The sequence below is a fragment of the Phoca vitulina genome, unplaced genomic scaffold, assembly GCF_004348235.1.
Source record: "Phoca vitulina isolate PV1807 unplaced genomic scaffold, GSC_HSeal_1.0 scaffold16, whole genome shotgun sequence".
In the NCBI taxonomy this organism is placed as follows: domain Eukaryota; kingdom Metazoa; phylum Chordata; class Mammalia; order Carnivora; family Phocidae; genus Phoca; species Phoca vitulina.
The window spans coordinates 14,218,499-14,234,146 of record NW_022589719.1 but is presented as its reverse complement, the minus strand read 5'-3'; the positions used below and the strand labels follow the sequence as shown (position 1 = coordinate 14,234,146).

General features: G+C 45.5%; 1 protein-coding gene across 3 annotated transcripts in view; it reads right to left on the bottom strand.

Moving 5' to 3' along the window:
• The window catches only part of CD44 (CD44 molecule (Indian blood group)), an 88,542-nt gene that overhangs the window by 40,795 nt on the left and 32,099 nt on the right, over window positions 1–15,648 (bottom strand). For 2 of the 3 annotated variants that reach the window (XM_032413896.1, XM_032413898.1), the window contains exons 2-5: window positions 12,701–12,866; window positions 8,910–9,043; window positions 3,700–3,768; window positions 611–844 (exon numbers count right to left, since the gene is read on the bottom strand). In XM_032413896.1, coding sequence (XP_032269787.1) covers window positions 611–844; window positions 3,700–3,768; window positions 8,910–9,043; window positions 12,701–12,866 — 603 coding nt within the window. Of the gene's footprint in view, window positions 1–610; window positions 845–3,699; window positions 3,769–8,909; window positions 9,044–12,700; window positions 12,867–13,736; window positions 14,236–15,648 lie in introns of those variants that run through there. The other variant, XM_032413897.1, reaches the window with a different exon arrangement.

Here is a 15,648-nt window from a genome sequence, read left to right as displayed (position 1 = left end):
CAAGTATTAACAGCCTTCCCCTCCAGGCTGGGATAGACAACTTTTAAGCAGATTGGATATGATCAGATAACTCCTTCAGATATGCTTCCTTAGACCAAAAACAAAGGAATTGTTTAGTAAACCAGGGGTGATGAGTAGGACTGAATATTGCACCATCAATAATATCGCCTAAATCAAGTTAAAACATAGAAACATGAAGTTGAAAAAAGCAGATGTGATGGTATGCATCCATTAGGATCCCAACTTTATGAAGACAATCTTATCCAAAGGTGGAAAAGAACAAGAAGGAAACATGTAAAAGTAAAAATCCCTTCTGTAACGTGCTTGAATTGTCACCACATCCCTGGGACAAGACTTCCAGTATGGCAACTTCTTATCCCCAGGGAAGCAAAACAGAGGCATAGGTGGAAAAAAAAAAATTGTAGGCAGTAGCAGGCTATGCATACAGGGCACGGGCTACCATAATAGCCTCCCTCCCCAAACGACGGTCGTCTCCAACTTCTCGAGACAGGAGACAATCAACACATAAGAGTGCAGATCACCCAGGAAGATCAGAGACGGTTTTGTAAACAAATCGCCATTGGAAAGCACAGTGATTCATTCTCCTTACTGGTAATGGGGGTATGCTCTGTGTTGTCAGGCACCCCGGTACTGTCTTGGTCCTGGGTCGGGTATACAGTCGGAAGGTGGGTGTGGAAGATGTTGTAGCCTCCCGAAGTGCTCCTCTCGCTGGAGGATCCGCTGCTCACATCATCGTCAGTGGGGCTGCTGGGGTTGATGTCTTCAGGGTTCGTTCTGTATTCACCCGTCTGGCTGTAGCGGGTGCCATCGCGGTTGACAATGGCTGGGGAGAAAGGGAAGGCACTTTCAGAACTTGACAGCTGACATTTTCTTTCTTTCTTTCTTTCTTTCTTTTTTTAAAAAAATATTTTATTTATTTATTTGATACAGAGAGAAAGCACAAGCAGGGGGAGTGGGAGAGGGAGAAGCAGGCTCCAGGCTGAGCAAGGAGCCCAATGTGGAACTCGATCCCAGAACCCTGGGATCGTGACCCAAGCCAAAGGCAGACGCTTAATCGACTGAGCCACCCAGGCGCCCTAACATTTTCTGAGTATAGGAAAGACTATGGATTATCATATAAGACAGTGACTTCAAAGCTATTTTTCTTCGTTATTAAGCAAAACAACACCTAACTATCTGTCTAGTGGACAGGGGCGGGAAGTAAGTGAGGCACTAAGAAAGTCTACCCTCCCCCCCCCACCCGCACACCCTGGAAATGGGGAGGAGGGACGAGGGTGTGTTTGAAAGTCCCCATGTTTGAATCCCAGCTTCATGTGCCCCTAGACAAAGCTGGTACCGAGCTTCAGTTTTGTCATTGGTGAAAAGGGGATGGTACTACCTTTTGCTATGAGCACTATATGATACATGGTTTGTAAAGTGCTTAGCATAGGATTTCAAAGTGAGTTGGTCTCAATAAATGATAATTCTCCCATTGGTTCCTATTCTCCCTTCTCAAGTACATGTAAAATCTGTTGCTATTAATTCCACCTACTTCTAGAAAGGATTTGAAGTAGGAAACGAAGAGGTTAGCAGTCTCAATAGGGAATATATATTTGCACATTGTGAAGAATGAGGCTTTTTTTCTAAGGGGCAAATTTTGTCAGTCTAAGATAACCCCTACTCTGGCTAAGAAATCAGCATGCCTAAATGCTGACAGAGACTCTGCCCATCCTCCGTGAGATTCAACCTTGAAATTAAGAGGCACAGAGCTATGTAAAGATCAAAATCTTTGATTTAAACAAGCAAATATCTAGAATGGACAGGAGAAGGAAAAGCAAGACCGAATTCATTCATCGTTCCTCCCTGAAAGGATTTGCTGCCTTCAAGCCTGGGCCACTCACTGCATAAGTGTGCATTTAGCTAAAATTATTTTCTGCTATATTGCACTGGACTAAATGTTCCTTTTGTCCACCTATCTGGCTTGCCCAAGTAGAACTATTAGTAATACATAAATTAAAAAATATTGCAGGGGCGCCTGGGTGGCTCCGTTGGTTAAGCGTCCAACTCTCAATTTCAGCTCAGGTCATGATCTCAGGGTCATGAGATCGAGCCTAGCACGGGCTCCACACTCAACAGGGGGGTCTGCTTGAGATTCTTTTCCTCTGCCCCTCCCTTCGCTTGTTCTCTTTCTCTCAAATAAATAAATAAATAAATAAATAAATAAATAAATCTTTTAAAAAATATTGCGAAGTCTCAAACACCCTGATAATCTCTGCAGATGAAGATCTGATAAAAAAAAAATATGACCAACTTGTACAGGTCTGGACTTTGAAAGGCATTGGTGGGGACCAAGGAAATGGGACATTTACTGAACATGACTATGGTCCTGGCATGCATTAGACATATTATCTTTCTTCATTTTCATTTCAAATCTCACATGTTGTTCCATTATCCAGATGAGAAAACTGAGGCTCAGAGTAAGTCATTCCTTTGAGATCACCCAGGTGGTAAGGACTAAGATTTCCAACCAAGCCTGACTGAGACAGCACATCTCACCTTGTGGTCCTCCCTTTCCATGTGGCACAGGTCAGGGACAATTTTTGGCCAAACAGTGGGGGGCTGGATTTACTTGGCCAGGATGATTCTCATCTCTCTGCCACCCGACACCACTGTTCCCTTGCACACTGAGGGGTCTGGCTCTTAGGAGGCAGAAGTCAGGCCTCTTCAACACTATGACACTTCTCAAAAAAAGCGAGGTTCAGAGGCCAGAAGATCAGGGTTAATAAGTTGACCTCTTTGAAAATTTTGGTTGAGCTTTTTTGTTTCATACAGTGCCAGATGCCTACGTCTTGGGATCATCAAGATGATTTTAGGTGGATGTGGTATAAATAATGTTGAAATCCCTACCACGAAGCTTATGCCCTTTGGAATTATCTTCCAATACACAAATAATCAAACAGAAAATTTAGGGGGCTGGAATGCATCTCCCCCTAACACTAATTAATCTCCCCCATGAGAGAGAACATGCCTCAGACTCAGAACCTTCAGCAGCTAAAATTTAAGAAGACTATTTAATTTGTCCTACATTTAAGTGTATTTTTAAGGATACCCTCTGCTTATGACCAGGGATTCCATTTGCAGGGGTTTGTTTGTTTGTTTATTTATTTAAGATTTATTTATTTGAGAGAGAGTGTGCATGAGTGGTAGGGGCAGAGAAGGAGAGAGAATCTCAAGCAGACTCCCCACTGAGCGCGGAGCCTGATGCGGGGCTCCATCTCACAACACTGAGATCAAGACCTGAGCCGAAATCAAGAGTCGGACACTCAACCGACTGCGCCACCCAGGCACCCTTAAAGGTTTTTTGTTTTTTTTTTAAATAAACATATTTTAAGTAGAAAAGAACAGGCCGATTAAGTGAAAAATAGCAAGTAAATGATTGTGCTATGTACACAGAGGTGCCCAAAAAAGTGCAAGTGGTTTTCAAAAAACTGCAGTTTGAGGAACAATGTATTGGGGTCGACTGAATCGCAGTTTCAAGCCACTGCAGGAAAAGGGGAAGGGACAGTGAATCACAGCCAATGTCCCCAGCCTTGGGCAAATGACTGCTCTCCTGCTCAAATATGAAGCACAGACAGAAAGTTCACCTGATCTCTTTCCCAAGAATGGGGACACTCCATCAAAGTCAGAAGAGATACGTACTTATGGTAATTGGTCCTTCAAAGGCATTGGGCAGCTGTGTGACCGATGTGCAATCTTCTTCGGGTGGAGCTGTGGAGTAGCAAAGAGAAAAAGCATGAGAACTTTAAAAAAAATGGGAGCAAAACTGATGCCCATTTCCATTGGTCAGGATGGGGCTTTATTAAAGCTCTATTTGGTAACTAGACCTTAAAAACTCAGAGAGCTTTAGACTGGCTTTGCTGTTGCAGGAAGAATGGATCCATTTGTGTATGATAGCTTTTATACTGTGTGTGCGTGTGCGTGTGCGTATGTGCGCATGTGCCTATTGTCTGTGCACAAAATGGCAACTTATTTGTTAGGTTGGTTTCTCTCAGTGTTGCTTCTTGACAAAGAGGAAGGAAGAAAGGGTTGGATGGATGGAGGGATGGAGGGATGGAGGGATGGATGGATGGATGGAGGGATGGAGGGATGGATGGATGGATGGATGGATGGATGGATGGAGGGATGGATGGATGGATGGATGGATGGATGGATGGAGGGATGGATGGATGGATGGATGGAGGGATGGATGGATGGATGGAGGCCAGTAGGCAGACTGCTATCACAGGGAAGGCTGTTACCACAAGTATTTTAAGTGTTCTGCCATAAATCACTAGGTACTCATAACATTGGACAGAAACACAAGTTCAACAAAACAGGGCTTAGTTGCTTCCCAGGTCCCAGAAGCATCTTTCCTACAGGTAAAAGTCATGTCCCTTTACCTGCCTATTTCTTTGGCCTCATTGTGAAACTGACAGCTTTATATTCACCTGGAGAAAAGTAGGTTTTAGGAAAAGTCAGTCTTGCAAAGGCTAAGTAAAAGACATCCCAGAAGAGAATCTCAGAGAAAGTCACCTCCTCAGTAAGGCCATTCCTCACCATCCAATCTCAACCAGCCCCTTACCAATCCCCCCCATGTATCACCATCACATCTTTGCTTGCAGTTCTCCTTCTGGCTTACTGCTGTCTCAAATCATCTTGTTCATTTTACCTGATGGCTGTTCATGGCACATCTCCCAACCCCTAACCCCTGCTACCCACCCACCTCTGAAGAACTATGTAAGTTGAGTAGTGATGAGTAGTGACCTCATCTATCTTGGCCAGAACATTTATGTGTGATGGGGTCAGAGAGGCACTCGATAAATACTTGTTGAATGAATGAAAGAGGAAGTACCAGTATAATTCCCATAGGCCCATGCTTCCAGGAAACATACCTAAGATGTTAACCCCCCTGCCAAATGGTCTGCAGTGATAAACAGGTCAAGAAATGTTTAGATAAACCGTGAATGGCAATGCCATAAGAAATTCTTTTTAAAAAGTTTAAGATATATCAGTTTATTTATGCATTTTAAGCATTACTCATGTGACAGATAAAAAAAAAAGGAGCAAAAAGATGAACATGTTCCTGTCCCTGCTTTTAAGAAATTCACAAGGTCATGGGCGACAATAACAATTAATATTTCTTTAGATTTTTACAGTTTTCAAAAAAATGTTCCCAATGATTTCCTCATTTGAAAAGCAGGGCAAATGGCCACCCTGGGAGATCTTAAAGAGTATCTACCCTGTCTGTTCTGGTAACACCACCAGCAACTGGCCTGACCCATGAGAAGCTTCTGATACTTCATGTTGCACAGACCCAGAAACAGGTCTTGGATTATGACTTCTTTGTGGCAGGGATGGAACAACTTTCCCCAAATTCAGGCAATAGTAGTGCCCTGGGAAGGAATTTCTAAGGGTTAGGTTGTAATAGAATGGGGCATCATGTAAAAAACACTAAGACAGTTTTGGAAATCATTAGAGCATTTGTTCAAATGGAGCCTCTTCATGCTCCAGTTCCCCTTAACTTTTATAAAGAACACCAAATCTGGCAAGCACACTATGATGAATGGTGACCCAAATGTGCAATTAATACATTCACGCTCCCATGTCAGATAGCAGGGCCTCACTGACAGTCTTTTATTCTGTTTAATGAGCACTGCACTACTAGGAGCATCGGGCCTGGTGAGCTTTTCCTAAACCTAAGGATTTGTTAGAAAGACTCTGGGGTGGGCTTCTTGGTGGGCTGCACCTCTAAACTGTGTCTCCACTGCCCCAAAATAGCCAAGAGCAATGTTAATTATTCAGTCTAGCCAATTACTCAGTGCCAGATAGGAAGACATCTTCCTCAATGCCTGATATATTCTAGGTGTCCAATAAATATTTGTTGAATAAATGAGCAAATGGATAGACAAATGAATGTAACATCTCCTAAATTCCTCCTTCAACAGAGAATGAAGCATTTTACTGGAGGCAAACTCAAGAAATGAACACATTCAAGCCAGTTCTCTGGGCTCTTAACACGAAGTCACCAGGCTCGTGCTGGGCCTTAATGAGACATGAGGCAATCAAAATCAGAATCACGGGGCCTTTCCAGGGTCTGCCATATTTTCATCTGTAAACCACAGGCCATGTTTTACAAAAATACTGCTGAAACTGTAAGCATATGGAAGTTATCTGCTAAGATTGAGCTGGCTTTGGTCCTTGTAGACCAAAAGGTTTGTAGGAGGTCACATCACTGGGTCTTGACCACCTGTCTGCAACTCTCAAGCTAAGTTGAACTCAAGGACCTTTCCAATGAGATTCTCTGCCTAGAACAGAAGGTTATCAAGATCCATAGTTCACTTAGCACCTCTATCATCTGACTCTAAACCAAGACATTTGGAATTTATTTATCCTCAGATAAACATTCTTCTCCAGCTTCTTTATTTTTTTGTTTCATCATTTCAACGAGATTACCTCCCAAGACAAGAAATACGGCCACTGGTTCTTTCTCGCCCTACTTGCCCAGAAGAGTCCTGACTGCATATAGTTGATCCATAAATACTCTTTTTAAAACTTAAAGAAAAAATTACAAAAGCAGTCTATTCCTATTAAGTAAATTTGGATAAAAGAAAAGGAAAAATCTTCTCCTTAAAATTTACTACTTTAAGACAGCCATTTGGGTAGGAATACACCCCCAGAACTTCTCCAGCTTTTCAGCTGGATTAACACCTCCCCCGAAAAGAAGAGGAAAGTTAATCAGGAGGGTTCACTTCCTCTCTGAGGCTAGACCCAACCTTACAGGCATAACTAAGGGGCAGGGAGACAAGATTCAGTAGTAACTTGTCCGGATGGCTACCATTCCCGGCTATAAAACAATGTGAGCTTCTACCTTTTTGAGTTAAAGTTCTTTCCAGGAAGTGATACTAACTTGTAAAACAGGTGAGACAATGTGGATTCGCAACAACATAATTTATTGCATCCATGCGCTCGGCAAGATTCAGTGGGGGAAGAAAGAGGTAGTACCCAGATACTCTCGAGTATGAGGCCCCACGCTAGCTCAGTCCCACAAGATCAGCCCCTTCATCTAAAACACGAAGTCTTCCCAGAGTCCCCCTCTGACCTTCCGCACTAAGATAAGCTATTGTGACCACATGTTGCTCTGTGTCTACTTCTCTTTTATTTGCATGTGGTTTTTCTCATTATCATGTCATTAGAACGGACATTCTGGGTATGGGTAGGGAACTGGGTAGGGACCATGTACCGTTTAGCCTCATGGGGACTCTCCTCTTTTTGGTTAAACTCCATCTGCATTCCTCACTCATATACCAGGGAAGAAGAAATACTCTATAGTTTTCTTCTCCTTGCTGTGAGTGTCCCCCCAGAGATTTAGCGACTTGCCTATATTTGACATAATGTATTGGCTTCACACACACCATTTCAACTAATCAACCCTGAAACTTTCTCTTTCTCCTAATCTCTAGATTCCTCTTCTGAATTCCCACTCCCATCCCTACTGCTCACGCCACAGTGGGTGGCCGGCATAGCCTAAAGCTACTGACGTAATCTCGCAATTACTTTGATGCTTCTACTTGCATTGAAAACCCCGTGCAGATTTTATATTCTACCACCATCTGTGATATCTGTGTTTGTCTCATGCAAACAATGCCTTACGTCATCATTGAATAACATCTGTGTTTGTCTCATACAATGCCTTTAACCACTTTCCAGCTAATTTAACACCCTCCTTCCCATCTCTAAGGAAAAGGGATGTGCCAGGAAGACATGTCGAGTTTACCTCGTGGTTCCATCTTCCCTCCACACAACCTCAGACCTTCCTAAGGAACAGAAGGCCCAGTTTGAGAAGAAGCAAGTAGTCAAACAACATCTGACTGTTGGCATTCAAAAGCTTGACGTTTGTGTGTTTGACCCTTCTCAAAAGACCCTGAAGATACACGATACATAGAATTCTTGAATTCTGCTGGAGCCTGAATTAGACTAATAAGCATGAGTGTCTAGGGCAGTGGTTGTGATGCAAGTCCCTTTGACAGGCAGAGGGGCCTGGCCTTCAGCCCAGCACACACATCTGAACTTGGCTTTCTTGTTCTCTAGTTGTCAAGGCTCTCAGTTGTTGGGAAAGGAAACTCAAGAAGGTCAAAGGCCTACCGTATATCCTTCCAGCTTTCTCTCCAGGCCCAACATAGAATAAATAACCTCTAAGCCAAGCCATTTGGCTTGTACCGCAATACCATCATTGGGTTCATGTCACTTCCCTATTCAAAGCCTGCAGTGACTTCCCAATCACACTGAGAATAAAATCCACACTCTCTACCATGGCCTACAAGGCCCTATGGGACCTGGCCCCTGCTTACCTCTCTGACTTCATTCCTTGGCATTCCCCCCTTCTGATCGCCAGACTTTATCCACCCTGGCCTCCTCGGTGTCCTCAGAATAAGCCACAATGCTCCCCCATGGCTGGCTTGGCACTGCTCTCCTCTCTGCCCGTGGTTTTCCTCCCTGACACCAGTTGGGGCTCTCTCTCAAACGCCCCTCCTCACAGGCACCCTCCCCGGCCACCTTCCCAGACGAAAGCTTCCCAAGCACTAGGAAGCCTCTTCCTTTGCTTTCTTTTTTATAGCACTCATCACTCTCTGACTTCATATGAGGATTTGACTATTTCTCTGTTTCCTGCCAGCCTCCCTGCCTAGCAGTAAGCGCCCTGGAGATAGGAAGCTTGTCTCTGCTGTGGAGATGTTCAGTGAGCATCTGTTACATGAATGGAAGCTCCATGACTCCCCACTGAAGCCAAGACTGAAAGTGCCATCAGCCACGCTGACAGAGGCTCACGAGCCAAAAGCCACCCCAAACGCAAAAACCATCCACTTGGAACCAACCTGAGGCATTGAAGCAGTACGTGTCATACTGGGAGGTGTTGGATGTGAGGATGTACACCCCTGTGTTGTTTGCAGCACAGATGGAGTTGGGGTGGATACGGGGGATCACCACATGCCCTTCTATGAACCCGTACCTGCAGAAGAAAAGCGAGAGGTTATCCACCTGCAGGGCTGTGATGGGGATTTTGTAACATGCCATCAAATGACATCTCACACAGTGCACTGCATCATTCACTTCACCTCTGAGGATCTTAGAGGTTTCAACAAGTGGGTTATGTGAAATCCAGAAACAACAACCGAGAGAGAAGGAAGGGGACCAATAAGGCTGAGGGAGACAAGGTGATTTTATTTAGAGCTCTTATAAAGAGCTTTAGAAGAAAAAAAAAGATTCATGAAAGAAAAAACTGGCTTTTTTTTTTAAAAAAAGTTTTATTTACTTAAGTAATCTCTATACCCAACGTGGGGCTCGAACTCACAACCCCGAGATCAGGAGTCACATGCCCTACTGACTGAGCCAGCCAGGCGCTCCAAAAAGAAAAAAAACTGGCTTCCCAAATAAAATATGTGGGCAGCAGTGTCAAGTCAGTTTGAACACATGGAGGGAAGTCTGAATCACTTAAGAGGGAAGAACAACCACTTTATGAGGTGAGATCCACTCTGGCTCTCCATCACCTTCATATTTTCCAGAAAATACATGAGATGACCAGCTCCCAGAAGACAGGGCTAGGCGGCTCTTCGTTTCAGTCCACCCAGGTCAGACACGCCTATTTCCCATCCCCTACTCTTCCTTCTTTGCCTCACGTTTTCCTGTGATTCCCTCGCTCCAGGCTCCATTACTGTAAACACAAAGACTTGTTTGTTTATATGCTAGAAACACAGTACATTTTCTTCATGAACATCCCAGGCATAACTTCCATTGCCAGTGGAAGTAAACTGACTGTCATTAAAATGGGAGTAATAGTGATTAAGTAAGTAGATAGCGGTGCCTCATTTAGCTCAGGAATTTTCCAGAGGCAGTTCAGTCAGAGAAGTGCGTCAGCCCCTCTGTCCCTCACCAAGATGTTTCCGGGAGCATGATGGAGCCCGAGGCCCCTTCAGATACAACAGACAGCACCCAGCCTCTTCAATCCGCATCACGGGCACTAAGTGCTCACTCACTGCACAATCTTTCCCGAATATAAAATGCCTCCAAAAATTAGAAGTGGGCGGAGAAAGGGTTGGTGGCAGGGGTAGGGCAGAGAGGACGAAGCTAAATCCAGCAAGTTTCTGAAAGTGCGATGTTGGCTAAAATGCACAGCGGAGAACCTTTTCAATCTTTGCTGCCAGAGTCAACAGTACATAGTGCATCAACCTGCAAGACCCACGGAAATGGCTGTAAGTTTGAAATTTCTAAGCACACAGAACTCGTTAGGTCTATGTTGCAACCATAGCTCGCATGACTAATTCCTCATCTGAAAGGACAGACTGGTTTCTCCAAAGACTCCATAGCTTGGTGGGGAGAAAGAGGGCAATTAAATGTTAATAAGTTTCCATCTATCTGGGAAATGCTACTAATCAGGGTGGGGCAGACAGAAGAGAGTGGCTGCCAAGGTTTTATCCGAGCCTATGAGCCTCTGCCACCTGTCCCATGGCAGAGATCTGATTCACAGCTGCCTGAGCGAAATTATGGAAATGTGTTTTGCAACACTTAATACCCGCTATGGGTGGAAGGATAGGTTTCTCTCGCACCGTTTTTCTTTCTTTTTTTTTAAATGACAACACTCCTTGGTGAGCCTACTCCCCACCCCGCCTCCATCACATTCGGGAGATCTGTGTCACACTGACATTCTAGAATCTGCATTCCCTGTGTAAGTTATGCCTGAGCTGTTGCTACAACAAGCCGACTGCCCCTTGTATGTGTCCCACCATACATGAGTTGGGATATTAAAATTTATGTGTGTATATACTGCCCCAGCAGGTTGCTGTTCACAGGGTGGAAAGAAATGCTCAGCAAATCTATGCGCCATGCTTCTGTCTCCCCCTCGCTCTCAGTCCTTCTGGACAGTCATGAAATTCTTGCCGTGGGCTCAGACGGAGCAGGACTGGCATCTAGACTCCTCCCCATGCAAGCAATGTGGCCCTGGGCGAGTGTGGCACTTCTGCAAGCCTCAGTTGCTTCATCCATAAAGTGGAGGAATATGATCAACCCCGGGTGCAGTCTGAGGATCAAGGGGACGTGGGCGAGTGGGCAGCAGGGTGCGCCCCACCTCTAAGTGTGCGAAGGTTAGCCAGTGGGAGTTGAAAGAACTCCCCTCGCTTTCAGCAGATGGGAACATTTCTGTGTTTCCTAAGTCGGTCTCGTCTGTATTTCACAATCCAAATTCAGTCTAGTAAGTCTACTTTCTTAGGCTACTGGCCGAGTCAGGGCTGTATTTAAACAATTAGCCTTGGGAACGGGATACATGGATCTGCTCATCAGCCTGCCTTCGGCGCAGCCTTCTCCCTCTGCTCCTCTTGGGTTCTCCCAGACCTAGCTCTGAACACACACAGACGTCTGTGCACATCTGCCCTTTCTTTCAGAGCAGTACTGCTGAGTAGAACGTTCTGCAATAATGAAAATGTTCTATCTAGAATCTACATCCTCCAATCTGGCAGCCGCTCGCCATCTGGAGCTCGCCGAGCACGGGAATGTCAACAGTGCCCCGAAGAACCAAAGTGGAATTTTCTTTCATTGTAATTCAGTGTAAACTGCCACATGGGGTTAGTGGCTACCTTCTCAGTGCAGTGTCGGAGTAAAGATTCTTCTTTTCCTTTTCAGCCGAAGAGCCTCCGCTGCCATTCCTAATGTAGGGTGCATGCCTCTGCAACCAAGGGCCGGGATGGGCGTGTTGAACTTACGTTTCATGGTTTGGATAAAGGCTCCTGCAGCTTGACTTTTAAAAATGCAGCTTTGTTTGCATGTGTGCGTGTGTGTTTAAGAGCGAGGGGAACCACGTTATCTCACGTTGCAAAAACAGGGTGGGAAGCTGCTGGCTGGCTGGAAACTTCAGAGCAGTTGCTCAGATTACCCGGAGCTCTTCTAGTGAAAACAAACCAAACCAAACCACCCCACCGTGGCTGTCACCACTGTTAGCTCTTCATGAGCACCACTCACCACAGGCTCATCAGAGACTCAAACACACGGGGCTGCTGCCTGCTGTGAGCGCCCTGAGCAGAATGGCGTGAGCAGGGTTCCAGGGAGCACCGTGATGTCCTGCACAAAGTCTCTCAGGAGGTCTCCTGGGTCCCTTGGACCACTTCCCCTCATTGTAATAATACATCTTAATAATTTTCACGTCCTTTTATTTCTAGGCTCAAACCAGAGGAACACAGAAGAGAAACCAACACATGAGAGACAGAGAGACAGAGAGAGGGAGTTGTTTGAAAACGTTGCTTTGAGCCAAGTCTGCAGAGCCAAGACTCCACCAGGCACATATTTATTTTAAACACTGTTATTTGGTTTACGTTTTCTTGTGGTTCCGACAATGATATTGCATGCTGCTTCAAAGCCGGGAGAGCGCTGTGGAAGCACTTCAGTCAAGAGGATTCCGACCGTTGACCCTTAATGGCCTCCTCTGGGCAACCCCACTATGATTCACAAAGGTGTTTTTAGCCGGCTTTAAATTCCACTTGTCGTACAGGTTCCAGGTTGACTTGGCCAAATTAATAGGTGGGGCCGACCCTTCAGGCAACCATCCATCAGCTGTCAGGGAGGAGCCTCCGAGCTCTAAGCCCCGCCCCCTAGGCCCCGCCCCCGACTTTCCTCCCCTTACCTGCAGGTCTCAAACCCGATACTCAGGGCTTTCTCCATCTGGGCCATGGTGGGCAGGGTGCTGTTGAAAGCCTTGCAGAGGTCAGCGGCCTCTGTCCTGGAGATGCTGTAGCGACCATTTTTCTCCACGTGGAACACACCTCCGTAGCGGCAGGTTATATTCAAATCTGTGGGATGAAACAGAAATGGTAGATGCTTTTGCATAACTTATTGGGAAGGGTAAGAAGTCTGTTTGAGGGGGCGCCTGGGTGGCTCAGTCGTTAAGCGTCTGCCTTCGGCTCAGGTCATGAACCCAGGGTCCTGGGATCGAGCCCCGCATCAGGCTCCCTGCTCCGCGGGAAGCCTGCTTCTCCCTCTCCCACTCCCCCTGCTTGTGTTCCCTCTCTGGCTGTCTCTCTCTGTCAAATAAATAAATAAAATCTTTAAAAAAAAAAAAAAAAAAGAAGTCTGTTTGAGGGTAGATTCATTAAAAACAAAACTTCTCCACTGGCCAGAGCCTTCAACATTCAGTCCAGCATCCCAAAGCACCACACATTAAGCTCAACTCAGAGCTAAGACACAGTAAAGGAGCAGAACTCTAGTATTGTCTCCATCGATTGCTCTACAAACAAGCTTTTTTTTTTTTTTTTAAGATTTTATTTATTTATTTGACAGAGAGAGTGAGAGAAGAGCACAAGCAGGGGGAGCTGCAGCCAGAGGGAGAGGGAGAAGCAGGCTTCCCGCTGAGCAGGGAGCCCGATATGGGACTCGATCCCAGGACCCCAGGATCATGACCTGAGCCAAAGGCAGACGCTTAACTGACTGAGCCACCCAGGCACCCTTACAAATGAGTTTTTAAAAAGCATATGACCTATTTCTGGCTATTAAAGTAATACAACTTGTAGAAAACCGACAAAATTCAGGGAAATAACAAAGGAAAAGCTAGGTCACCACTACTGCCAACGCTTTAAACATTTTGTATCTTCTTTCAATTTTCTGAATCTGTATGTGTGTGTGTGTGTGTGTGTGTGTGTGTGTGTGTATACTTATGTACTTACATAGTTAAAGCAGGACTAAATATACAGTTTTAGATTTGGGCGTCCTTTTTTCCCACTTAATCTTATACCATGAGCATTTTCCCACAATCAAGTGGTGTTACTTGTAACCTCTAACGGCTTCTGGCGGCACCCGGAATAAATGTCCTCTTCATGGCTGACAAGACGTACAGGAGGAGCTGGCTTCTGTCTCCCTCTCGAAACTTTAGCAGCTCACTCTGCTCCAGGCATAAAACTTGCCTTCAGTTCCTTTGGCTATTCTGAGTTCTTGGCCACCTTAGAACACATATCTGCCGTGCCCTCTGTCTGGAATGTTCTGTCTTCAGATCATCGCATTTTGTGTTTTGGCTGCACGTCACCCCCTCTTAGAGGCCTTTCCTGAGCACTGTTATCCAACCCACGTGTCTCCCTCGCTCACCCTGCTTTGGTGTCTCCACAGCAACTTGTTTATTTATTTGTGCATTTAATTATTATCCATCCGCCCTTCCTGTGATAGAAGCTCCAAGAAAAGCAAGGACCTTTTACCTGTGTATTGTGTTTCTCTAATTCTCACAAGAGTGTGACAGAGAGTAGATGCTCAACCAGTATTTACTGAATGAATAAATGGCTCCTTAAAATTTCTTACAAAGCACACCTTCAACATATTGACAGATAGAGCCAAGACCAGTTGTTGGCTCCCAAGAGTTAATGGCATTCAAAATGAAGCCTAATGGCTATCAACCGGTTAAAGGATGATTTAATCCAAGGGCTCCTGTGAATTTTGCAGACATTAATCTAAAATCTCAATAAGGAGCTGAAGAATTATCTACCCGATCCTGTGAAACCATTTCACAAGGCTTCTAAACCTTTAACAGAAAACTCCTTATTTTTCTGGGACTGTATTATCATCCCCAGTTCGCACTCCAGTGAACGCCAACACGGAAAGGTGTGACGTCATTGAAACCGTCCCGGTCGAGTGTGATTCCTCCTGAGCATGTCCTAGAGCCTCAAGCGCAGTCCTTGGCCAAGGAAAAAGCTCACTGACATTTCCTCTGGGCCTACCACAGGGTGGCCTGCGTGCCAGGCCAGGCGCCATGTTGTTAGTTAGAGGCCAGCTCTGGATTCAAACAGAACTGGCTTTAACTCAGACTCCATCCCTCCCTTGGGCAGGTCCAGGGGGAGTCAGAAGATCCTGCTTATGTATCAGTGAGAAAACTGAGGCTCAGAGAAATGAGTTGCCCCAGGAAGTCAGCACTTCTATGTAGAGCCTGTAGTTGACTTCCTGACTCTCAGTTGCTTTGTTCTTCAGCTCTGAGCTGACAGCCAGAGGAGGGGAGGCTTGTTACTGCAGTTTCCCTGGGTCCCCAGCACCTCTGGCGTTCTGTGTTACATCATCTTCCACGAACGCTGACAGGTGAGTTGTATGCAAGTGTGTACGTATTATTTATAGGTAAAGAAACTGAAGCTCAGAAAAATTAAGCAACTTCCCCAAGTCAGCCAGTGGCAGAGCTGGAACCCCATCTCGGGTCCGGGTAGCACCAAAACCCACCCTCCAAACCACTTTGCTGTGTACCTAGGATCCTTCCATGTCATTAGTGCGAGCGTCACCTCTAAAGGGGAGAGGTGCTCCTAGACAACGGCCACATAAGGACGAAGGCAGGGTCGGTATTGCTGAGCTCGACCGACAACAACTGCTTTTTCCCTTCGGAGCAGGAAGCAGGTTCTAACCACCAGGAAACGGTGTCTGATGATTTGCAAAATAAGATGATGAGAGAACCGTGAAACTTCTGTATGATCTTCCTTGACTCTGAAAACACTAAAGCAGCAGCAAGAAATGGAGCTTCGAGAAGACAGAAGCCCACATCGGTTGCTTCTCTCTTTTTGTATCATTAGCACGTAGGTGCTTTTTGAACGCATCAGCACTGCGTGGCCTGGA